This window comes from Phyllobates terribilis, unplaced genomic scaffold, assembly GCF_046119375.1.
Source record: "Phyllobates terribilis strain yellow unplaced genomic scaffold, ASM4611937v1 Scaffold_1__5_contigs__length_1240528914, whole genome shotgun sequence".
Classification (NCBI taxonomy): domain Eukaryota; kingdom Metazoa; phylum Chordata; class Amphibia; order Anura; family Dendrobatidae; genus Phyllobates; species Phyllobates terribilis.
In genome coordinates, this window is record NW_027362761.1 from 822,951,158 (window position 1) to 822,976,549 (window position 25,392).

At 42.2% G+C, this 25,392-nt stretch overlaps 1 protein-coding gene across 3 annotated transcripts in view; it reads right to left on the reverse strand.

The window, feature by feature from the left end:
• GC (GC vitamin D binding protein) overlaps nucleotides 1-25,392 on the reverse strand; it is a 338,037-nt gene that overhangs the window by 89,932 nt on the left and 222,713 nt on the right. For all 3 annotated transcript variants that reach the window (XM_073637868.1, XM_073637861.1, XM_073637874.1), the window contains exons 8-9: nucleotides 15,093-15,289; nucleotides 278-410 (exon numbers count right to left, since the gene is read on the reverse strand). In XM_073637868.1, the coding sequence (XP_073493969.1) occupies nucleotides 278-410; nucleotides 15,093-15,289 (330 nt within the window). The remainder of the gene's footprint in view (nucleotides 1-277; nucleotides 411-15,092; nucleotides 15,290-25,392) is intronic.

Consider the following 25,392-nt stretch of genomic DNA (forward strand, 5'->3'; position numbering starts at 1 on the left):
ATTTTTCTTTCTTTACAAAAATCAAAACATTAAGAAATCCTATCAGCAAGATCATACAAATGCACTTAATCCTGAAGCTGAGATCCATATCGCATACAGTAAACGTGTTGACTCAGAAGTATAGGCCCAACGTTTTCAGAAGTTGGATGACATGAGAGATCTGAAAGTTAAAAACGAAACTGCTCTCTGTTCTTTTGAACTGTAACCTAAATATCTACGTTAGAAAACATTTTCACAACAGCCGCATTATTTTAGTAACGAAAAACTATAAGAATACCTTCTTTTCCAAGCAAGAATTAGCATTTTCTGAACTGCAGCATTTCTCCACCATGTCTGCCATAGACTCATGCAGCTTGTCAACAAACACTTCTGGAAGCTTAGTATTTCTTCGTGCTAACTCATATATGTACCTGGAGAAAAGATGGAGGAAACGTTTGTGTAATTGAAACGTCTTGCTTTTCATCTATGGTTGACAAAAGACTCTAGACAAACAAATAAATAGATAATAGAAGACGGCTGGTTTCTTTAGATTTTTCTGAATCATCGTCTGACACTGTATTCATGATTGGGGGGGGGAAAGACTTCTCACATCCTTAAAGTATGAAATACAGATACAGTGACAAAGCTTTTCACTCATATACTAAAGAGTTCAAACAATACATTGAAATTCACAGACTTGATTCATATACAGTGGGTGATAAAAAATTGACATGAAATACAGTTTTGTGAGGTACTATGAAACTTACCATCTAAACGGTACAGAAACATTTTTTATAATAAGATAGGATAATAATATAACAAAAAAGACAAAAAATGGGTAATAAAAGACAGTGTATAGATATAATTAAAGGACTGTGTCTGGTCAAACAAACTTGAGACACCGGTAATGGTTCATAACATTTTTGAAAATATTTTCTTGCATGGTACATGTATAATAATAATCATTTTATGTATTAAAAATAGAAGATAGAGCCAAGGACAGGTTAAAGTACGCGGTGGCCTGTCGAGGCAAACACCAACTGACACTCTATCACATGGCCTTGACTACAGAAAAATTATGAAGACACCTGAGCCAACTCTTTTAGGCTTCAAAACAGATCCACACTGAGTTTGACTAGATAAGATAGCAAAAAAACACCAATGGACCATTTTTATGAGTAGTTCAGGTTTGACACACATTATACATGTGACATAAACAGTGATTGCGAGATGGATTGTGGTTGTTAAAGGCCCATAGGCATTGGTGGACACTGACAGAAAAGAACCACTGTGCAAGAACAATATATGGGCCCTTTGCAATCCAATAGCTCATAACAATATACAATTCCATATGATTTGGAGGTAGTAATGGCCCCCCGTACTCTTGGGCCTCAGTGCACAGCAGTACAGGTTACACCAGCGATGTGTCCGCCACTGCCCCTAGGTTCTCAAGGTAGTTGATACCCCAGGACACTGGTGCCCACTGTGCCCTCCTTATAATCCGTTGGGTAAAAATAGTGAACCAGTCTAAAAATGTCAATGCTGTCTTTTATTTACAGTTATCAAAGGATCATATAAAGATCAAATTGCACATCACACAACACAGTTGCACTAGTGCCCAGCATGCAAGGGGGACCCTAAGATAGTGGTCATGACAATTGAAATATCATATTTAGGTAGGTTAGTAGAGGGAGTAAACATGTCTTCTTCTGGCACCATGTGCCACCGTATTTGTTCTATGGGCAGTGCTGCGGACGGGAGATGTCAAGACCAGAAGCTCTGGGAGGTACAAGCTCTGTTAAGCCACAAATGCCAGTGTGGCTGAGTCCTGAGTCCTGTGGTGCCATCCAGTCAGGTAGTATGAGAGTGTGCAGTCTGGCTGGAGTAATCAGTAATGGCCCTGACGCGGCAACCTTCCTGTTAGTCTGCTTTATTAGCCAATGACTATTTTGAGGACTCAACCCAGGACCTCAATGTAAGTCCACATACCTGTTCAGGGGTTAAAGGGTGCAATCCAGGACTCCGCTGGAGTCAGAGTCAGCGCTGGCTACAGTCAGAGTAGCCAGCACAAAGCCTATCCGTGAAATCCCTATTTTGTGTCTTGAGAAGCAACCACAGACAGATCCAAAACATAAAGTGTTTAGTTTTGGTAAGATTCTGTTTTAGATTGACGGTGGATATGATATTAGTGTTTTTGTATTAGTGCAGAGGCGATGCCAGGAGAAGATGTGTATAACTGGGTGTCATCAATAAATAGATGGTGCAGAAAGCCATATCTGCTAATTGTTTGTACAATAGAGCCAGTATAGAGAGAAAAACGGAGGGGATCTACGACTGAAACCTGAGGGGAAAGAGCAAATGAAGGATAGTCAGTAAATGGGACACTGAAAGAGTGGTCAAAGAGGCATGATAAGAACCCAGAGAGATTGGTATCCTTGAGGCTGATGGTGTGGAACAAAGTGATGAGGAGTTGGTGATCCACAGTGTCAAATGCTGCGGTTAGATTCTGTAGAATCAGAAGAGAGTAGTGACCATTAAATTTAGCTGTTAGTAGATCATTACAGACTTTATTAAAAGCAGTTTCTGTACAGTGTAAGGAGCGGAAACTGGATTGCAATGGGTCAGAAAGAAAGTTATCATAAATATAGTGGATTAGACAAGAGTAGGCCAAGAGATTAGAGAAAGATCTATGACAGCAGTACAGGCCAAGAGATGTTTTTTTTAGTAATGGTGTACGGACTGCATGTTTGAAATAGAAAAGAAATATACCAGAAGAGAGAGGTTCAATATTTTAGTGACTGCTAGGGTGAGAGAATGGAGGAGATGTGCAGGAATAGGGTGTGAAGTGGGAGGAAATGTGAAGTAGGAGGAAATGTAAAGGAACAGTCTTCTGTGACTGGTTCAAAGGTGGAAAGTAACCTAGATGGCATTCCAGAAAAAATGTGAAGCCGCTGGTCTGTAAGATTAAAGAGGCTCATTGAGTTATATCAAGGGTTAATGAAGACATCAGGATGAAGCTGGCCAGGTTGCTGGGCAGAATATACGGACCTGGAGATGTCTTTTCCCATTCAATATGGACCAGGGAATTGGTGGATGCCTCATGAAGGCAGGTTCTTACCTCTATTTTAACCAACGTGTGCTAAATGCGGTGTCATTCTTACAGAAACATCTGAAGACTTGAAGATGGAGGAGTTATTACGTCACCTTGTTGAAAAGTCCCAGTCATTTTGTGGTGAAGAATGGTCTCGGCGTTGTTTGGCTGTAGAAGCGGCAGTAGAGAGAGCGTCGGGGTCTGTAGAGGATTAAGTTCTGCCGGCTCAGGATATGCACTCTGAGTTGCAGAAAGAGGCTGGCGTTGCGGATGATATCTGGCTATCCATTTGAGCCTGAAGGCTCAGGGCTTCCTATTCACTGCCTGTTTAAGAACATCAGCAGCGCAAGAAGTGGACGAACACAGCAGAGATGAGGCCAAGAGGGGAATGGTCAGCATCAGGCGGTGCAGTCGGTCGTCCATAAGGAGAGGTACACGGGTCAACTTACCATCCCCCCTTCAGCCCGGAAAGCAAGCAAGGATATCATCCTGGCAAGCGGCTTTCCCAGCCTTTGTTTCTCAGAGTTTGTCAGCTGGCAGCATTGGGGACATCCATACCTATAGAGGAACAGGCTCTGGCTACCCCGGGGCTGAAGATGGGGCTGATTGTTTACTGACCTTTGCTGGAGCTCCTGGTTGCCATGCCACTGCAAGGCAGGGGGAGCTTGATTGGGTCATAGCACCAAGAAGGCCGAGCAGGCGACAATGGAGCTGGACCCAAGATCACAGATATGAAACACTGGAATGGGTGAGATAAATGAGGGGTCTGCCCCACTATGTTGGGATAATGCTAATTCTTTCTTGTAGGATGTGTTTAATTACAAGACTGTGGCTTTTGCTAGGTCTGTGGACAGTACAACTATTAGTAAGAGTGTTTATACTAATTCTGTATTAAGCAAAGATGCTTCTTGCAGTAATTCTCAAGGTATTAATGAGACATACTTTAAATAAGCATTAACATGTGATGTATCCCTGTTAGGTTACGACCTCTCAACAAATAAAAGAGAAAAAATTGGAAGCATGAGTTTGTTGACATATTACCTCTACTTCCATCTTCAAAATCATTTTTGAAGCAAGATAAAATAAATGAAAAGAGGGATGATGATCAGTGGAGGGGAATTCCCTGATCTTTTCATAATTGGCTTCAAGCCTTTTGCATTTTTTCGTCAATTATTGGCAAAAAGTTTCCAGAAAAATGGTGTGATTTGTTCCAGCATTTAGACATTGTGTTAGAGGAATATAAGAATTTTGGTGGTTTTGCCTGGTTTAATTATGACTAGCAGTTCCATCAAAAATTGTCAGTACATAAGTATGTGAAGTGGGGTTTGAAGGATGCTGGCCTTTGGTTGAATCTTATGCTCCCTCAGAGGCCTTAATCCTCATTTAGACAACAGAGTAATTCAGCTTCAAATGTTAATAGTATACGAAAAGGGTTGTATTTCACCATTAGTGACTCAAGCAGTAAATGGTTACATAATTGTAGGTACTAGCATGAGTGATCTATTTGTTATGGTAACCTTCTGGTATTTTGTTGCTTTAAAAGGGTTAGCAGGTCCACTCAGCCGCAGCCAAGTACCAAGGATTATGTTCAAAAAAGCCAGACATCAGTGTGTTGGGAAAGAATGTTATGTTCACTAGAAGCATTCCCAGACAGGACGATAGCGGAAATAGTGTTTAAAGGTTTTCTGAAGGTTTTTTCATACCCCCTTTTAGAGGTAAAGGCTGCAAGGTAATTGATAATTTAAAATCAACAAAAAACATTTGTCTGTGGTTAGGGACAAATTATTTTGTGATTTAGAAGAAGGTAGAATTGCTGGTCCATTTGTTAAGCTGCCTTTCCAAAATTTTAGGATTTCAGCATTAGGAGTGGTTCCCAAAAAAGAACCAAATAGTCACCATCTGTCATTTTCAAAGGGATCATCTTTAAATGACAAAGTGGATAAGTCTTTGGAATCAGAAAAATTTGCCTCCTTTGAGGATGCAGTCGTATTATTACGCAATTGTGCCAAATGTGCTTTAATGCAAAAGTGGATATCACATAGGCATTTAGGTTGCATCCTTAACCCCATTGGTTTCTCATCGTTAGCTTTTTGTTTTGATGGTTATATTTACTTTGCTAAATGTCTCCTCATGGGTTTCGGCTTTTGTGTTTTTATTTTGAAGCAGTAGCAACTTTTTTACACTGGGTGATAGCTAGGGACGAATCGGTCAGGGGATTGTGGCGCCCCTGAGGGTTCGACCGCCACAGGAATGCTGCAATTCTTCAATGGAGTGAGGTGTTCCTCCTCTGAGGTAAGGCCGGTGTGATGGTAGTGATCTAGCCTTTTGCATCCAACACCACATTTCCACCAGAGGGAGCTAGTATGCACTAGGTGCTGCTCCCCTGGTTACATGGGAGACTGGGGAACACAAAGTGGTAGGAACCAGTTAGTGGGTGTGGGTGGAGGAACAACTAGTTAGTGACACTTCTAATTTCATATTTAATAGAATGCCATCTTTGATCTAGGTCCTTCGGTCCTTTTCGGTTCCTTGTGGTCCATCTGACCTTTGTGGTCTCGGACAGTCTGTCTGTCAAGTGGTCGTACTGTGCTGTCAAGTTACTGTGTGTAATGTGACTTCCCTCCGGGAGCGCAGATCCTGTGTGGGCCTGCACCGGCATGGAACACGGCCTGCGTACCCTGTTCTCGGGACGAGAGGAAGGTTGCAGACGTAGGAATGTCTCAACCCGTCCAAGGACCAGGATCAAGAAGGCCCGGGACCTTTAGAGTGTGGCTCCCTAGCAAATGGGTCCCGGGGAGGATGCAGATGGAGCGGAGCACACCACCTGTCCTCGCCTACCTGATCTATTCAGAGGGATTCCGGCTGCAAGAGGGGTACCGGCCCCCGACACCCGACCTCGTACTCTACGTCCAGGACGGGAAAGCCCGGTTAGGCCCTGAGGATCCCATCGGGCGTCGGATGGAGAGGAATTGCCACCCGACCCCTACACCTGAGAGGAGCTCAGAGGGAGACCCGGCCTATCTACACACGCACAGACGGGAAAGGGTGAAGTCGGTAGTGCAGGAAAACTCTGGTCTAGGGTCGCTACCGAACACTGGACTTCCTTGGAGGTAGTCGGTCCCCCATCCCTGGTGGCCGCAGGACTCAGCGAGGAGCAGGGAGTCGCCTTCCCGCTAATATCTCTGAGTGAGTAAAGCCTTGGAAGTTCACCCCTATGGCCTCCGGACTGTTCATTACGCGCCATACCACGCGACGCGGTGCCCGCACTCCCCGCGCTACTGCTACCCCCCTTCATCCTGCCTTGCCTGCCCTGAGGCCACGCTCCGCCTGTGGGGAGCAATGAGAACTCTAGCCGCCATGACACCGGGCCTCAGCGGACTGCAAGCGTTTCTGTTGGTCCTTCACCAGACACCACAGGTGGCGTAGTCGACAAATACCACTCAACCCTGAAAGCCCTTACATCCTTTTTAATGTGACGGCCCTGGGCACGAAACGGGTCCAGGCCACGGCTGCATCCCCCTCAACATCTGACCCGGCTCCGAGTATCCTCCATCTTCCCAGGGCAGGGCTGCGAGCGTCACAGGTACAGTACACTATTTGGATGTCTTTATGTTTATTGGTCCACCAGGATTGCGTTTGTTGCAAAAATTTATTTCAGTGGCTAAAGATTTTGGTTTTCCTTTGGCTCATTAAAAAACGTTTTTTCCGACTCATTTCATAGAATTTCTCTGCATTGAAATTGATTCTGTGGGTATGGCATTCAGGTTGCCTTCTAAAAAAATTAACAGAATTTTGAGTGAGATCATTCAGCTGATCAGGCATAAAAATGTACTTTTAGAGGAATGTCAGTCCCTGCTAGGATGCTTGGCTTTTGCTTTATGGGTCATCCCAATGGGAATTTTTTTTTTCTAAAAGGTTGTATTTCGCAACTAGAGGTCTTATGTTACCTGGATCACATATCAGGCTGACAGCTGAGTTACGGGATGACCTGAAATCGTGATATTCTTTCCTAAGTACTTTTAACGGTCACAGTATGATTCCAGAGTAATTTGTATCTAATATTACTTTGTCTTTCTTTATGGCGATCAGCGCGTTCGATTTTGAGTGCTTTTGGTCCGGACTGTGTTCTTCCGAGGCATGGCACCATTCTTGGCAGCAGAAACAGATATTGAGAAATCCAGTCTTGTTTGAGCTGTTTCCTATATTAGTTTCTGTGGTGATTTGTGGACAGTTTTTCAAAGACAAAAGAATTCATATTTTATCGGACAATGATGGAGTCGTGTTTGCGGTAAACACTTTGAATTCCAAAATGTGATGTGGCAAAACTCTTTAGATATTTGGTTTTCTTCTGTTTGAGATTTAATATCTTGATAAAAGCGAGATGTAGTTTCACAGAAAAAAAATTTGTGGTTCACGCTTTGTCTCACTTTCAATGGTATACTTTTCGGAGATTAGCACCAGTAATGGACCGGGATGGGATCTGATGCCCTCAAGCCTGATCTTCGAAGCCTGATCTTCGATTAGCTTGCCATTTTATTGAGAGGTCTGTGTGTCCTAAAACTTGGAGTGATTATTCTCATTCATGGTTCAGATGGTCGTCATTGTGTGAACATGCTGGTTTTAGTGCTTATTCAGCGAACACTTTTATGGCAGTTCATTTTGTGTCTTGTGTAATAGGGAAAATTTATTCATACTCATCTGTAGCCCACATTGTACATCGGATCTCATTCTTTCAGAACTTATATGAAATTAGACCATTGAATAGTGTTTTTCAGGAGAAGCAATTGTTAAAAGGATTAAAAAGGGATGGGGTTTCAGCTGACAAGCGTCGCCCGGTTACTATCTTGTTGTTATCAAGATTGGTAGGCGTTCTAGATAAAGTATGTTTATCCCAATTTGAGCTCTTGTTATTTAAAGTTATTTTTTCAGTTGCCTTTTTTGCAGCATTGAGAATCAGTGAATTCGTTTCTGAGAATAAACTTCACCCTTCTGGAATTTTTGGGATGACACTGTTGTAGAATCTGACCATTTTAGGTTCTGTATAAGAAAGTCAAAGACTGACCAGTTGGGAAGAGGGACATAGTTACTATTGTCTCTGGCTAAAAATAGTAAATATCCTTTTCATTGCTTATTGGAATACATTGCAGTTTGACCGTTTTCTACAGGACCTTTGTTCGATCATTCGGATGGCTCTTTTATGACGAAGTTCCAGTTTAATTATATCTTTAAAAAATCCCTGCAGATGTTGAACATTGTAATTTCTCTTCCCATTCCTTCAAGCAACTGAAGCTGTGAGGTTTGGTTTTAGTGACCAAGCTGTAAAACAGCTTGGTAGATGGGAATCGAGCAGATTTAACATTTATGTTAGACCCCAATCGATTTTAATTTAATCTTTCTTTTAGATCCTGGGAAAAGATATATTTGGATTATTGGCCACTCCTTTATACATTGGGTAGAGAGAAGAGCTTCAATATGAAAATATGGTATAAATTTAGGTTTTAATCCTGAATTTGTTTCTATATGTTGGATGGGCACCAGAGGTTTAAAGTGGTGAGATATACCGAACCAGATTCTGCATGCTAGATTGATTTTTCCAGTACCCAGCTTGATTATTATTCACGCCGGGGGGCAATGATGTTGGAAGAGTTAAATCCAGAACTCATTGAAGAAATAAAGAGTGTGTTTTTATATTGCAACACTATTTTTCCATCTACAATCATTCCTAGACTAGTATAGGATTGCAATGAGTTTGGGTTCCTGGATAAAATTAGAAAAAGTGTAAGCAGATTATTAGAAAAATGTATGCGTCAATGCGCGGTTTCACATACCATCATAATCAATTGGAAGGATTCATTCCGGGCTTGTTCAGAGCTGATATGATTAACTTGTCAGAGATCGGTCTCGACATACTTGATATTGGTATGCAAAATATGATTGAAGCTGCAGTGCTTGGGGGGCCATGCCAGTTGATTAGCCGTCCTGGCTTGTGGGAGGTAAAACTCAGCTCTCTGGCTGTGTGTTATTTTCTTAATTATGTAAAAATAGACCGAATTACCTACTTGAGTCAAGTAAGGACTGAGTCGTTGTTGGTGTTATTATTAAACTTATGTTAGATTTTAAATGGTTAGTTATTTCTTTATGCAATATCCTTAATAAAGCTCTGCGGACTTATTTTATCCAACCAATTGTAGAATTCTTTCTTATTAAGAGGTAAACTTTGGTTAAATATTTAATGTAATTCATTTAAGCTTTAAGAATAGTCTTTATATTCCCATGGGATCCATGCTATTAGGGGTTTGAGAGATCATTTCCCATCAGTTGTTTTCAATTTGTCTTTGGAAAAAATTATCAGATCATCAGCGCTAAGTTTGGTGACAGGCACTACACTTTAGGACAAAGAAAAAAGTAAAAAGTGTCAAAGAGTAATTTTGGATCACTGCATAAGTGATGAGGGTTGTGAAGTAGGGTTGTTTGGCAAGGTCATGGGCAGAGTTATATGTTTTCAGCAGATTTATGCAAGATGACGTCTTCTGCCAAATGTGATTTTTCCATAGATGTTCTACACACCTGAGGAAATCTGCTGAAGAAAACTTGTTTGTGGCATGTGCATGAAGAGAGTGCTGCCTCATCTAGGGTACTTTTTATTGTCTTATAACAATATAATCTAGCTAAATCTGGACAGAAAGATATTGTACAAATATGACTGTACATTCTTCACACATTGCCCAGTTGTTACATAATTACATAGGTTAAAAAAAGAACTAGGTCCATCAAGTTCAACCTTTCTGCACCAATTCTAAATGTTTTGTTACTAAATTATCTATAAACCACAATGCCAATTGTGCTGAGGTATGAACATTTTAAGTGTGTACTATGTAGGTGTATCCTGAATAGAGTGACAAATTTTAACAGAGAAGGAAAGAAGGTTTTGGTCAGAACAGGAGAGAATAGTTAGTAAAGTCATATGGTGAGTTCAGCCAGATTCTGTCTTCATGTATAGGTGAGTTAGTAAGTTGTGATAGGAGGTTAGAGATAGAAGATGAGCAGCAGCTGGGGAGATAGAATTGAATGAGGAAGGTAAAGTTCCCCATTGAGAGAAAGAGTATGTTACTGGAGAGAAAATGGGGAAGGCAGCATGCAAAGTGGTCAAGGAATTGGCGAAGTTGGCCATACAAGTGGCATACAACCACCACTCACAGGGAGAAGGGGTGGAAGAGTCTGACATGTAGACCTACATACAGTACAGACCAAAAGTTTGGACACACCTTCTCATTTAAAGATTTTTCTGTATTTTCATGACTTTGAAAATTGTACATTCACACTGAAGGCAGCAAAACTATGAATTAACACATGTGGAATTATATACTTAACAAAAAAGTGTGAAACAACTGAAAATATGTCTTATATTCTAGGTTCTTCAAAGTAGCCACCTTTTGCTTTGATGACTGCTTTGCACACTATTGGAATTCTCTTGATGAGCTTCAAGAGGTAGTCACCGGAAATGGTCTTCCAACAATCTTGAAGGAGTTCCCAGAGATGCTTAGCACTTGTTGGCCCTTTTGCCTTTACTCTGCTGTCCAGTTCATCCCAAACCATCTTGATATGGTTCAGGTCTGGTGACTGTGGAGGCCAGGTCATCTGGCGCATCACCCCATCACTCTCCTTCTTAGTCAAATAGCCCTTACACAGCCTGGAGGTGCATTTGGGGTCATTGTCCTGTTGAAAAATAAATGATGGTCCAACTAAACGCAAACCGGAGGGAATAGCATGCCGCTGCAACATGCTGTGGTAGCCATGCTGGCTCAGTATGCCTTCAATTTTGAATAAATCCCCAACAGTATCACCAACAAAGTACCCCCACACCATCACACCTCCTCCTCCATGCTTCACGGTGGGAACCAGGCATGTTGAGTCCATCCGTTCACCTTTTCTGCGTCGCACAAAGACACGGTGGTTGGAACCAAAGATCTCAAATTTGGACTCATCAGATCAAAGCACAGATTTCCACTGGTCTAATGTCCATTCCTTGTGTTCTTTAGCCCAAACAAGTCTCTTCTGCTTGTTGCCTGTCCTTAGCAGTGGTTTCCTAGCAATTATTTTACCATGAAGGCCTGCCGCACAAAGTCTCCTCTTAACAGTTGTTGAAGAGATGTGTCTGCTGCTAGAACTGTGTGTGGCATTGACCTGGTCTCTAATCTGAGCTGCTGTTAACCTGAGATTTCTGAGGCTGGGGACTCGGATAAACTTATCCTCAGAAGCAGAGGTGACTCTTGGTCTTCCTTTCCTGGGGCGGTCCTCATGTGAGCCAGTTTCTTTGTAGCGCTTGATGGTTTTTGCAACTGCACTTGGGGACACTTTCAAAGTTTGCCCAATTTTTCGGACTGACTGACCTTCATTTCTTAAAGTAATGATGGCCACTCGTTTTTCTTTACTTAATTGCTTTTTTCTTGCCATAATACAAATTCTAACAGTCTATTCAGTAGGACAATCAGCTGTGTATCCACCTGACTTCTGCACAACACAACTGATGGTCCCAACCCCATTTATAAGCAAGAAATCCCACTTATTAAACCTGACAGGGCACACCTGTGAAGTGAAAATCATTTCCGGTGACTACCTCTTGAAGCTCATCAAGAGAATGCCAAGAGTGTGAAAGCAGTCATCAAAGCAAAAGGTGGCTAATTTGAAGAACCTAGAATATAAGACATATTTTCAGTTCTTTCATACTTTTTTGTTAAGTATATAATTCCACATGTGTTAATTCATAGTTTTGATGCCTTCAGTGTGAATGTACAATTTTCAAAGTCATGAAAATACAGAAAAATCTTTAAATGAGAAGGTGTGTCCAAAGTTTTGGTCTGTACTGTATATACTTCTTGTATTGCATACTATTTATATATATATATATATATATATATATATATATATATATATATATATATATATATGTATACACAATAAAGGGAACACTCAAATAACACATCCTAGATCTGAATGAATGAAATATTTTCATTGAGTACTTTGTTCTGTACAAAGTTGAATGTGCTGACAACAAAATCACACAAAAATCATCAATGGAAATCAAATTTATTAACCAATTGAGGCCTGGATTTGGAGTGACCCCCAAAATTAAAGTGGAGAAACACACTACTGGCTGATCCAACTTTGATGTAATGTCCTTAAAACAAGTCAAAATGAGGCTCATTATTGTGTGTGGCCTCCACGTGCCTGTATGACCTCCCTACAGCGCCTGGGCATGCTCCTGATGAGGTTTCGGATGGTCTCCTGTGGGATCTCCTCCCAGACCTGGACTAAAGCATCCGCCAACTCCCGGACAAAAGTTCACATACCCCAGTTCTTAATACCGTGTATTGCCTCCGGTAACATCAATGACAGCTTGAAGCCTTTGTCTCTGTGCAGTTTGGTGTATTGTAGGTGAGACACTTTGTGTCATTTGCACAGTAATGGCTTTCTTCTGCCGACTCGTCCATGCAACCCATTTTTCTTCAAGTGCCTTCTTATTGTGCATCTTGAAAAAGCCACACCTCTAGTTTTCAGAGAGTCCTGAATTTCAGCAGATGCTGTTTGTGGGTTTTTCTTTGCATCCCGAACAATTTTCCTGGCAGTTGTGGCCGAAACTTTCGTTGGTCTACCTGACCGTGGTTTGGTTTTTACAGAGCCCCTGATTTTCCATTTGTTCATCACAGTTTGAATGCTGCTGACTGGCATTATGAATTCTTTGGATATTTTTTGTATCCCTTTCCTGTGTTATACAGTTCAACTACCTTTTCTCCGTAGATCCATTGACAATTCTTTTGCTTTCCCCATGACTCACAATCCAGAAACGTCAGCGGCTGGATGAAAGATTCAAGAGTCTGTCTGGATCCAAGAACCTCACTCAGCTTTTATGCACGCACACTGATTACAAGCAAACAGGTCACAGGTGAGGATTTTACCTTTAGTAGCCATTCAAACCCATTTGTGTCAAATTCTGTGCATGTTATCAGGCCGAAATCACCAGGACATGTAAACTTTTGATCAGGGTCATTTGGATGTTTTTGGTTGACATTAAGATTTAAAAAGAGAAAACACAGTAGTTTGACAATAAATGGCTTCAGCCAACCAATAACAATGAGTGGAGAAAAAAGTTTTTTGTTATGAATCATATTCTCTGAAACAAGACCAAGAAAGGAAAAATTCTGACGGGGTATGTAAACTATTGAGCACAACTATATATATATATATATATATATATATATATATATACAGTACAGACCAAAAGTTTGGACACACCTTCTCATTTAAAGATTTTTCTGTATTTTCATGACTATGAAGATTGTACATTCACGCTGAAGGCATCAAAACTATGAATTAACACATGTGGAATTATATACTTAACAAAAAAGTGTGAAAAAACTGAAAATATGTCTTATATTCTGGGTTCTTCAAAGTAGCCACCTTTTGCTTTGATGACTGCTTTGCACACTATTGGCATTCTCTTGATGAGCTTCAAAAGGTAGTCACCGGAAATGGTCTTCCAACAATCTTGAAGGAGTTCCCAGAGATGCTTAGCACTTGTTGGCCCTTTTGCCTTCACTCTGCGGTCCAGCTCACCCCAAACCATCTCGATATCGTTCAGGTCTGGTGACTGTGGAGGCCAGGTCATCTGGCGTAGCACCCCATCACTCTCCTCCTTGGTCAAATAGCCCTTACACAGCCTGGAGGTGTGTTTGAGGTCATTGTCCTGTTGAAAAATAAATGATGGTCCAAATAAACGCAAACCGGATGGAATAGCATGCCGCTGCAAGATGCTGTGGTAGCCATGCTGGTTCAGCATGCCTTCAATTTTGAATAAACCCAAACAGAGTCACCAGCAAAGCACCCCCACACCATCACCCCTCCTCCTCCATGCTTCATGGTGGGAACCAGGCATGTAGAGTCCATCCGTTCACCTTTTCTGCGTCTCACAAAGACACGGTGGTTGAAACCAAAGATCTCAAATTTGGACTCATCAGACCAAAGCACAGATTTCCACTGGTCTAATGTCCATTCCTTGTGTTCTTTAGCCCAAACAAGTCTCTTCTGCTTGTTGCCTGTCCTTAGGAGTGGTTTCCTAGCAGCTATTTTACCATGAAGGCCTGCTGCACAAAGTCTCCTCTTAACAGTTGTTGTAGAGATGTGTCTGCTGCTAGAACTCTGTGTGGCATTGACCCGGTCTCTAATCTGAGCTGCTGTTAACCTGCGATTTCTGAGGCTGGTGACTTGGATAAACTTGTCCTTAGAAGCAGAGGTGACTCTTGGTCTTCCTTTCCTGGGGCGGTCCTCATGTGAGCCAGTTTCTTTGTAGCGCTTGATGGTTTTTGCAACTGCACTTGGGGACACTTTCAAAGTTTCCCAATTTTTCGGACTGACTGACCTTCATTTCTTAAAGTAATGATGGCCACTCGTTTTTCTTTACTTAGCTGCTTTTTACTTGCCTTAATACAAATTCTAACAGTCTATTCAGTAGGACTATTAGCTGTGTATCCACCAGACTTCAGCACAACACAACTGATGGTCCCAACTCCATTTATAAGGCAAGAAATCCCACTTATTAACCCTGACAGGGCACACCTGTGAAGTGAAAACTATTTCCGGTGACTACCTCTTGAAGTTCATCAAGAGATTGCCAACAGCGTGCAAAGCAGTCATCAAAGCAAAAGGTGGCTACTTTGAAGAACCTAGAATATAAGACATATTTTCAGTTGTTTCACACTTTTTTGTTAAGTATATATTTCCACATGTGTTAATTCATAGTTTTGATGCCTTCAGTGTGAATGTACAATTTTCATAGTCATGAAAATACAGAAAAATCTTTAAATGAGAAGGTGTGTCCAAACTTTTGGTCTGTACTGTATACAGTATATATATATATTTATATACAGTATATGTGTGTATATATATATATATATATATATATATATATATATATATATATATGTTTGATTAAAAATGTATTATTTATCTTAGAATTTTCACCTACTTTTTAAGCTCTTGGTTTTTGCCTTTCTTGCACAGTTTTTCACTGGTTGGAAGCTGAAGTTTTGAAAGCTTAATGGGTTCAGCAGCAGGCATGGAATGTAAGCAGAGGAGAGCATCTATTGATGATTTCTTGCAGCAGTTAGAAACTCTCTCATCTTTGGAAAGTTTATGGCAGACTTGCTTAACATGTTCAGATAGCTGTAAAAAGAAAAAAAAGCATTACCAATAACTCATTTTTTTATGTAGGGCGTAATAATACGTCTGTGAGGAGCTGCCCACTTACTAAAGACTATGATACTTTTCCAGCAACGGACCACCATTTTTGTCAATATTATTATTGTGTATTATCAGTGATTTACTTGTTATGTTTTATATAGTTCTGCTTACTTGTCAGTAAGATTCACTTGTAAAACGTCCAGCATTCCACTAATCTCATCTTTATCTCAGGAGTCCATTGTTTCAACAGCCAATGGTCTCATTAGGTGAGTGTGGATTGAGACACAGTGGAGCCGTCACCACAGGGGGTCTTGCAGGCAGTCTCAGATGAAGGCTTCTAGAAAATTCTTCATTGTTTTTTGGCTTACAGTGAATGCTTGAGGGGGAGGGTGTTCACTTCTGACCTGGGAGGGAACTGATCCCAGTGGAAGAAAGGACAGACATGTTTTAGAGAGTTGTGTGGAAGGATTGAAGGAAGAGGATGGAGACCGTGGACTTGGAAGGATGGATGGATAGAAATGTTACCATTATGGATTATGTCGTTTGAATTTAGACTTTCTTAAAAGGACTTCTGCTACTGGATACCTGTGCTTTCATCGGTTTATCTGCCGTCTAGAGGATTATGGACTGTGGCTACAGACTATACTGGCTGGAGATACAAAATCTGTGGGCCAACCAAAAGTTGGGAGACAGTAAGTATGGCCTTATACAAAGCCAGTGGAACTACTGAACCCAGATTGGGAACATGAGGACTGAGAGAACTGTATTTTGGCCATTTACTTGGAATTACTTTATTACTATATCTGTGATCAATAAAATTTTGTTGCATTGTTAACCTGCCTAGGTGATTACTTACAACCCCAACCTCAGATCTTTACAAGTGGTGGCACCGGTGGGATCACCTATCTCTGGACAGCATACCAGGGAAAGTTACTGAGAGGTGACTTGGCAGAAGAAATGGCAGACTCCATCTACAAGTGGCTCAAGAAGGAGGTGCTGAGAGCCCTTTGCTCTGAGAGAGAACTAGAGTGGTTGCAGGAGGACAATCAGGCGATCCTAATGCAACGCTTGGACGATTGGGACAAGGAGCAACCACATGAGGAGGCCAGTTCAGACGTGGATGAGGGATAACAGCCCAGGGCTGTCATCCAAATGGTGGAGGATCGACCAACTGAGTTGAGGCAGATGCTGGATGCGCTAGGAGATCGGGCTACGGAGATAGAGTGGGCGGCAGTGATAAGCAAATATCTGGGTGTGCATGTAGCAGTACCCCAACTCACCACATTGCAGAGGACAGTGGATAACAGGAGAGAGGGGCCCGCATCTTTAAGGTACCGGGATATACCACAGTTCAATGAGGACACCTCAGATATTGATGAACATCTCCGGTTATTTGAGAACCTCAGCATGCTGCATGAGGTTTCAATCGGTGACTGGCCCTGAGTTTTAAGTGTTGGCCTGACTGGAAAAGCAAGAGAAGCTTTTAATAACTTGTCTTCTGGGGATCAGAGATGTTACTCTACCATTTGCAGCACATTACTAGAGAGGTATGTGGAAGGGACAGGCCCCTGATCCAGCAAACTAAATACAGAGTCCTCGTCTCAGGGCTTCCCCCATCGGGAAGTTGGCAGGATCTGAAAGACCATATGAGAGAAGCTGGAGATGTCTATTACACTCACGTATACTAGGGTGCAATGGGGACTGTGGAGTATATTCGCAAGGACGACATAGAATCATAGAATCATAGAATGGTAGAGTTGGAAGGGACCTCCTGGGTCATCTGGTCCAACCCCCTGCTCAAAGCAGGATTCACTAGATCATCTCAGACAGATGTCTGTCCAGCCTCTGTTTGAAGACGTCCATTGAAGGGGAACTTACCACCTCTCATGGCAGCCTGTTCCACTCATTAATCACCCTAACTGTCAAAAAGTTTTTTCTAATATCTAATCTGTGTCTCCTCCCATTTAGTTTCATCCCATTGCTTCTAGTCTTTCCTTGTGCAAATGAGAATAAAGATGATCCTTCTACAATGTGACAGCCCTTGACATATTTGTAGACAGCTATTAAGTCTCCTCTCAGTCTTCTTTTTTGCAAGCTAAACATTCCCAAATCCTGCAACCATTTCTCATAGGACATGGTTTGCAGACCAGTCACTATTCTGGTCGCTCTTCTCTGAACTTGCTCCAGTTTGTCTATGTCTTTTATAAAATGTGGTGCCCAAAACTGTACACAGTATTCCAGATGAGGTCTGACCAAAGAGGAGTAAAGACCGATAATGACTTCACGTGATCTAGACTGTATGCTTCTGTTAATACATCCCAGAATTGTATTTGCCTTTTTTGCTGCTGCATCACACTGTTGACTCATGTTCAGTCTATGATCTATTAGTATACCTAAGTCTTTTTCACATGTACTGTTGCTTAGCTCTATTCCTCCCATTCTGTATATGCTTTTTTCATTTTTATTGCCCAGATGTAGTACTTTGCATTTTTCCCTGTTAAAAACCATTCTGTTGGTTGCTGCCCACTGCTCCAGTTTATTTAGGTCTTTTTGAATCCTCTCTCTCTCTTCTCTAGTATTAGCTATCCCTCCTAGCTTTGTGTCATCAGCAAATTTAATCAGTTTACCCTCAATTCCTTCATCTAAATCATTGATAAAGATGTTGAACAATACAGGTCCCAGGACGGAGCCCTGTGGTACCCCACTTGAGACATTCATCCAGCTGGATGTGAAGCCATTTACAACCACCCTTTGAGTCCGATCACTAAGCCAGTTATGAATCCACATAACAGTTGCCTGGTCCATTGCATACTTGGTCATTTTTTCAATAAGGATGGTGTGAGATACTTTGTCAAATGCTTTGCTGAAGTCAAGATATACTATATCTACAGCATTTCCCTGATCCACCCAGTTGTCTCCTGAATCCTCCGGGGTGCTACCTGATAACAAATGGAGAGAGACTTTCCTACACCCTGTACCTGGTACTTCGCCCACTTCATCCAGTAAGCTTGGCAAAGTGTACTTCGAAGCAGTGATTACCCCCAAGTCTCTGCACCCCTCCAACCAGGCGGAGGACCTCCAGTTGCCTCCTGAATTCCCCGGGGTGCTACCTGATAAACGGAGAGAGACTTTCCTACACCCGGTACCTGGTGCGCCGCCCACTTCAACCAGTAAGCTTGGCAAAGTGAACTTCAAAGCAGTGATTACCCCCGAGTCTCTTCACCCCTCCAACCAGGCGGAGGACTTCCAGTTGTCTCCTGAATTTCCCGGGGTGCTACCTGATAAACGGAGAGAGACTTTCCTACACCTGGTACCTGGTACGCTGCCCACATCATCCAGTAAGCTTGGCAAAGTATACGTCAAGGCGGTGGTTACCCCCGAGTCTCTGCACCCCTCCCACCAGGTGGAGGACCTCCATTTGTCTCCTGAATTTCCCGGGGTGCTACCTGATAAACGGAGAGAGACTTTCCTACACCCCGTACCTTGTACGCCGCCCACTTCATCCAGTAAGCTTGGCAAAGTGTACGTCAAGGCGGTGGATACCCCTGAGTCTCTGCTCCCCTCCAACCAGGCGGAGGACCTCCAGTTGTCTCCTGAATCCACCAGGGTGCTACCTGATAACAAATGGAGAGAATTTCCTGTGTGCTGTTCCTGGTACTTCACCCACTTCATCTGTGGCTGAGGATGGCTTGATAGGAGGAAGCATCCTAGTCAACAAGATGATGAGACCAGTTTCGTTTCCTCTAATGGACAGAAGAGGTAATCCTCTTGAAAAGAAGGATTGGCCTCCAAATTCTCTGCAGAAGACTCTTGCAGGCTTGAAGAAGAGGGGGCGTAAAGGGGGGGAGTACTGTAACATCCCTGGCGGCATGCTTGCATAGTGCACCACCTCCCACTATGCAAGACCGCAATCTTACCTGTCAGTCCAGCCTGCAAACCTTGCTCCAGTTCATGCTGTGTGCATGTCTCTTGTCTGATTGCTTAGGGCGGTGGCCCGGTTACTTCCAGATTCTTGTAGCTGCTGTGGGTGCACTCCTAATGCATCCCCAGCCTATTGCTGTGAGTCACTGGATATTTAAAACCCCTCCACCCAGAGGGAGGTGCCTGAGCAACACCTTCACTCAGTTTGTCTTTTCAACTGAATTGCCAGGTCCTGTACTGTATCTTGTCTGTTTCTGCCACCCTGGGGGCTGCATACCCAGGCCTGTTATCTCTGACTTCTAGTCTGTTTCTGCCACTCTGGGGGCTGCATACCCAGACTTGTTACCTGTGACTTCTAGTCTGTTTCCGCCACTCTGGGTTCTGTATACCCTGGCTCGTTCTTATATCTCGCTGCAGTAGCAGTTCCTGTCTGAACTGTATCCTAGCCTTTTACCTGTTTGTCTCTATGTCCGTACCTTCCCTTTTCCTGCAGTGTCTGAAACTGCACCTAACTCCTACTCGTTGTCTCTGTACTTCAGTTTGTGAGTTTTGTGTCCACTCGCTACTTCATTGTAAATACCCTGTGTGTATCTGGTTCTGTTTGTCCCTTTTTCCTTCCTCCGTATCTAACTCCTGTGTTCTAGCCATCTTCCTGTATTTTCCAGTCTGTTCCATGTGAACAGAGTCCTGTCCTCTCTGCCTGCACCTTCAGCCCTGTTCGGCTCTTCTTGCTCACAGCGCCTGCGGTTTCTCTCTGCTCTAACTTGCATACCGCTCTGGCAGCTTCTCTCTGCTCTGCCTTGCCCACCGCACTGGCGGTTTCGCTCTGCTCTGCCTTGTCCACTGCACCTGCGGTTTCGCTCTCCTCTGCCTTGTCCACTGCACCTGTGGTTTCGCTCTGCTCTGCCTTGTCCACCGCATTGGCGGTTTCACTCTGCTTTGCCTTGTCCACTGCTCCGGCGGTTCCTCTCTGCTCTGCCTTGACCACCGCTCTGGCGGTTCCTCTCTGCTCTGCCTTGCCCACCGCATCTGCAGTTTTCGCTCCGCTCTGCTTGCTCACTGCACCCACGGTTCCTCTCTGCTCTGCCTTGTCCTCCGCTCCGGCGGTTTCACTTTATTCTGCTTGTCTATCGCATCTGCGGCTCTGTTCCTGTCTCCCAGTCTGTACTGGACCCTATCCAGCCTGCTCTCCAACCTGCTAGTTCCTCCCTGTCTGCACTCCAGCCGTGCTTGCCAGTATCTACCTGTCTGCATACCAGCCGTGCCTGCCAATACCCACCTGCCTGTATTCCAGTCTAACCTGCCTGTTCCTGCATTCCCCAGTGTGGGTCAACAGCTGTGACCAGGGTCTGACCTGGAGTAGCACCTTGTCCCTCTGCTCGGTTCCTCCTTGGTTCACGGAGTCGACTGAGCCACCGTGCGACCTTGGTCGGATCAGGTTGATACTTAGTTACGCCCCTCCAGGCACTCCTCGGTTCATGGTACAGTGGGATCACTAATCACGCTCACGCCAGTCTGTCCGGGCGCGAGCGTAACAGTATGTAAGATTCACTTGTAAAATGTCCAGAATTCCACTAATCTCATCTTTATCTCAGGAGTCCATTGTTTCAACAGCCAATGGTCTCATTAGGTGAGTGTGGATTAAGACACAGTGGAGCCGTCATCACAGGGGGTCTTGCAGGCAGTCTCAGATGAAGGCTTCTAGAAAATTCTTCATTGTTTTTTGGCTTATAGTGAATGCTTGAGGGGGAGGGTGATCACTTCTGACCTGGGAGGGAACTGATCCCAGTGGAAGAAAAGACAGACAAGTTTTAGAGAGTTGTGTGGAAGGATTGAAGGAAGAGGATGGAGACCGTGGACTTGGAAGAATGGATGGATAAACATGTTACCATTATGGATTATGTCATTTGAATTTACACTTTCTTAAAAGGACTGCTGCTACTGGATACCTGTGCTTTCATCGGTTTATCCGCCGTCTAGAGGATCATGGACTGTGGCTACAGACTATACTGGCTGGAGATACGAAATCTGTGGGCCAACCAAAAGTTGGGAGACAGTGAGTATGGCATATACAAAGCCAATGGAACTACTGAACCCAGATTGGGAACATGAGGACTAAGAGAACTGTATTTTGGCCATTTAACTGGAATTGCTTTATTACCATGGCTGTGATCAATAAAATATTGTTGCATCGTTAACCTGCCTAGGTGATTACTTACAACCCACAACCTCAGATCTTTACAACGTCCTATGTCAGATGCAACTGTATTGTGACATTAACTGCACTTGCACAATGTGTAAGTCTAATCCGCACTTGTGCATTGTTCCTGGGGTCCCCTCGCACAAGCGACGTGACCGTCATGATGCGCGGCTCCCCGCATGTGCGGTGTGACGCGCGGTTCCCCTATGCATGCGCCGTGACGTACGACTCCCCACGCGTGTGCAGTGAAGCTGTGTTTAGTTCATTATATGTTAAAGTGAATGATGCCACTCATCCTGCAAAAAAAGCAAGCCCTCAAACTGATTTAAAAATAAAGAAAGTTCTGACTCTTGTAAACAGAGGAGGAAAAACTAAAGCACAAAAACGAAAATTGACTGCGAAAGGGTTTAATACTAGTACTTCATCCTTTTCAATTATATTGTAATATGTTACAATTGAAAATGTTTTTATGCCTGGCAAAGAATAGAATAATTTTAATGTCACTGCTTCATGATGAATACAATTTAACTTCTCTTTAGATGGCGTTTGACCTTTACCCCCTTTGTGCTCTACTTTAATGTTGGCGCTTGTCTTTTCTGCCTTCTAACATTCACCTCGATGTTGCTCAGAGAGAAATGCTATTTTACTTCACTTTGTACTCTCCATGTGTTCTCAGATGGGAAATCTTGTTTGTACATTTTGAACTATTTTTCTATGATGTCTGTGAATCAGTATTACGTGACCCAAGACCCATAGGAAAGAAAGAAACTTCTGAAAATGTTCATAAATGTTAAAATAAAAAAATATTTCTCAAACCTACAAATCTATCAGTCTATTACCCCTTAAGTTTCTAGATGGCAAAAACAGATGGGTTTTAACTCCTTAATTAGTATAGTGATGTTAGTATACCATTGACCCATTTAGTATGCTAGACCTCAATGTAATTAGAGAGTTAACAGCTTCAAGTGTAAAGTCTCATCCTTAACTTTACCTTTCTCTATGACCATTATATTTTGTTGGAAAGGTTAGCAACCTTGTCTTCTTCAGGTGATTTTATGGATACAGCTACTTTGCCTGTGTGGTCATCTGAATGACCATGTATAGGGGAGGAGTGTGGAAACTACCTCTTGCTGATGACCTATATACTATTCCTCCCTAAAGAAGAGGATAAAGCGGCTCCACACATTGACCATTATTTCCAGCATCTATTACATATGCAGTTACATTGTAACCCTTGTAAAATGTCTTATTGATATCCTTAAAGGAGCTTCAGCTCCCCGATCTACAAAAATGAAAATAAGACTCTGAGTGATTGGTTGAACACTGAAATACTTAATGGGAACCCCGTTGTCCGGATTTTATATCCTAAATTAATGGCATGTATATAAAAGGTGCTATAATGCTGATTAAATCCTTATCTTTTTTATAGAAATCCATTTTGCCATTGTAGAAAAATCCATCTTTAAAATTGTATGCTAATGAGTCACAAGTGCAGCAGGGGTGGACACTGCACTTGCAATTCTCCTGCCTCTCCCCCTATTCCCAGCTCTCTGCCTGCCTCCTGTCTGTGACTCATTAACATACAGTTTCAATGATGGATATTTCTACAGACAAGATAAGAATTTCATCAGCATTAAAGCATCTTTACATACATGTCATTAATTTGGGGTTAACCTTTTTTCAGCTTAGCATTAAAAATACATAAAGCCATCAATACCCAGAAATTGAGGGGGGTATATATAATTTACACCTACAAGACAGGTGGATGAATGGAACTCCACAGCGCAAAAAATACCCCTATAAGCACCAAGTGTCTAGAGCAAGTATCAGTCATCCTTGTGTATAAGCAGTGATACCCAAGGGAACTAAAAGTCACAGTAAAAGATTATAACATTTTATGGTCCAAAACCATTTTTCACTTGATATCCTACCATCTTTCTGGGTACTGTAGTTCACTCATTCCATTTATTATATTGGCTTTCCTACCCCTTCATCTTGCCACTGTTCTACTAAGCCCTTACAGGCACTGGTGCACAGAAATTGTCAAAATATTCTGTAAATGGTCTGACTACTGATTTGTAAAGTGACAACAATTTTTATTTCCCTGTTAGTTTTAACCAGGGTTTACCCTTTTAGTTTGTATTCATGTAGATTGTGTTTTAACCCCTTTAGTGACGGAGACAAGTTTAACATTATGACCAAGCTCCATTTTTCAAATCTGACCATAAAGTGATGCTGGTCATAATGTTTATGTGGTAACAACTCCAGAATGCTTCTATATATCCAGGTGATTCTCAGGTTGTTTTTTTTTGTTACATATTATACCTTTTGTTTTGGTAAATTTTAGTTGATACTTTTTTAGCTTTTTTGTGAAAATATTTGAAATTTGCTGAAGATTTTTTAAAATTAATGATTTTTAAACTTTAAATGCTTATATCCTTAAGCCAGATAGTTATACCGCACAAAATAGTTAATAAATTACATTTCCCATATGTCTACTTTACGTCAGCATCATTTTTCAAATGACCTTTTATTTTGTTACCATGTTAGAAGGGTTAAAATGTGGCAGCAATTTTTTATTTTCAAGGAAATTTAGAAATCTTATATATTGCAAAACCTCAGAAGTGATATTTTAAAAACTTCACCCCTCAAACTATTTTAAACTGCTATTAGAAATTTGTTAACCTTTTGGGTGGTACACAGGAATTAAGGCAAAGTGAATTGAAACAATAAAAATATACATTTTTTCCACTAAAATATTGCTTTAGCTGCACATTTTTCATTTTCACAAGGGGTAATAGGAGAAAATGTACCATTAAATGTATTACATAATTTTTCTCAAATGTGTTAATATCCCATATGAGGTCTAAAACTGCTATTTGGGCGCACGGCTGGGCTCAAAAGAAAGAAGCTCTATTTGATATTTGAAGCATAACTTTGGCTGGAATAGATTGTGGACATCTCATTCGCAGAGTCCCTATTAAAACAGCAGAAATCCCAACCCCATTTTGGAAACTGAACCCCTCGATAAATTCATCTAGGGGTGTGCTGTGCATTTTGAATCCACAGATGCTTCACAGACCTTATAACATTTGGGTGCGATAATGAAACATTTACGAAAAATGTTATTTTAGCCCCAAATTAGTAATTTTCACAAGGGATAACAGGAGAAAATGGACCGCATAATTTGATACTCAATTTGTAATGAACATGGTAATATCCCATATGTGGTTAAAAACTGCTGTTTGGGCTGGCCTCGAAAGGAAATAGCGCTAATTGATTTTTGGAGCTTAAATTTGACTTGAATACATTGTGAATGTCATCTTGCATTAACTGAGCCCCTGACATGCCAAAACAGTAGAAACCCCCCCATAAGTGACCCCATTTTGGAAACTGGACCCCCAAGGAATTTTTCTGGGGTGTATTGAGCATTTTGAACCCACAGGTGGCTTATTAAGCTTGTGTCACGCTGTCTCAGCGTACAGGGGGGTCAGGGGCCTGAGCTGACCCTAGACGGGGGCCCTGACTAATCCCTCAACCTGGAGGTACTGTTAATGGTACAGAGGTCCAGGCCACCAGCGTAACCCTAAACTCCTGAATATCCCTGAACCTAAGTAATCTAGTCCTGAGAAAAACCCCGATCACAACAATGGGAAACAGGATAGAAAATGCCCAAAACACAGTACTAGACAAACGAGACAGTACAAGGGGAAAACCAAAAACCACCTTGCATACAAAAACTAACACCACAATTACAGAGGGAACAACAACAGGTTAGGAGATAAATGATAAAGGGAGGAAGGGAACAAACCACACCGCATACTCCTCGCTCCGAACTCCACCAAACAACGATCCACTCTGAAGGTCTGCAAGAAATGCTTTCACCAACAACTTCCCTAACAGACCAGCAGGTATTTGAAGGAATCCCAATACTGCAGCATTAACTGCAGCTGGGCGAGGCTGA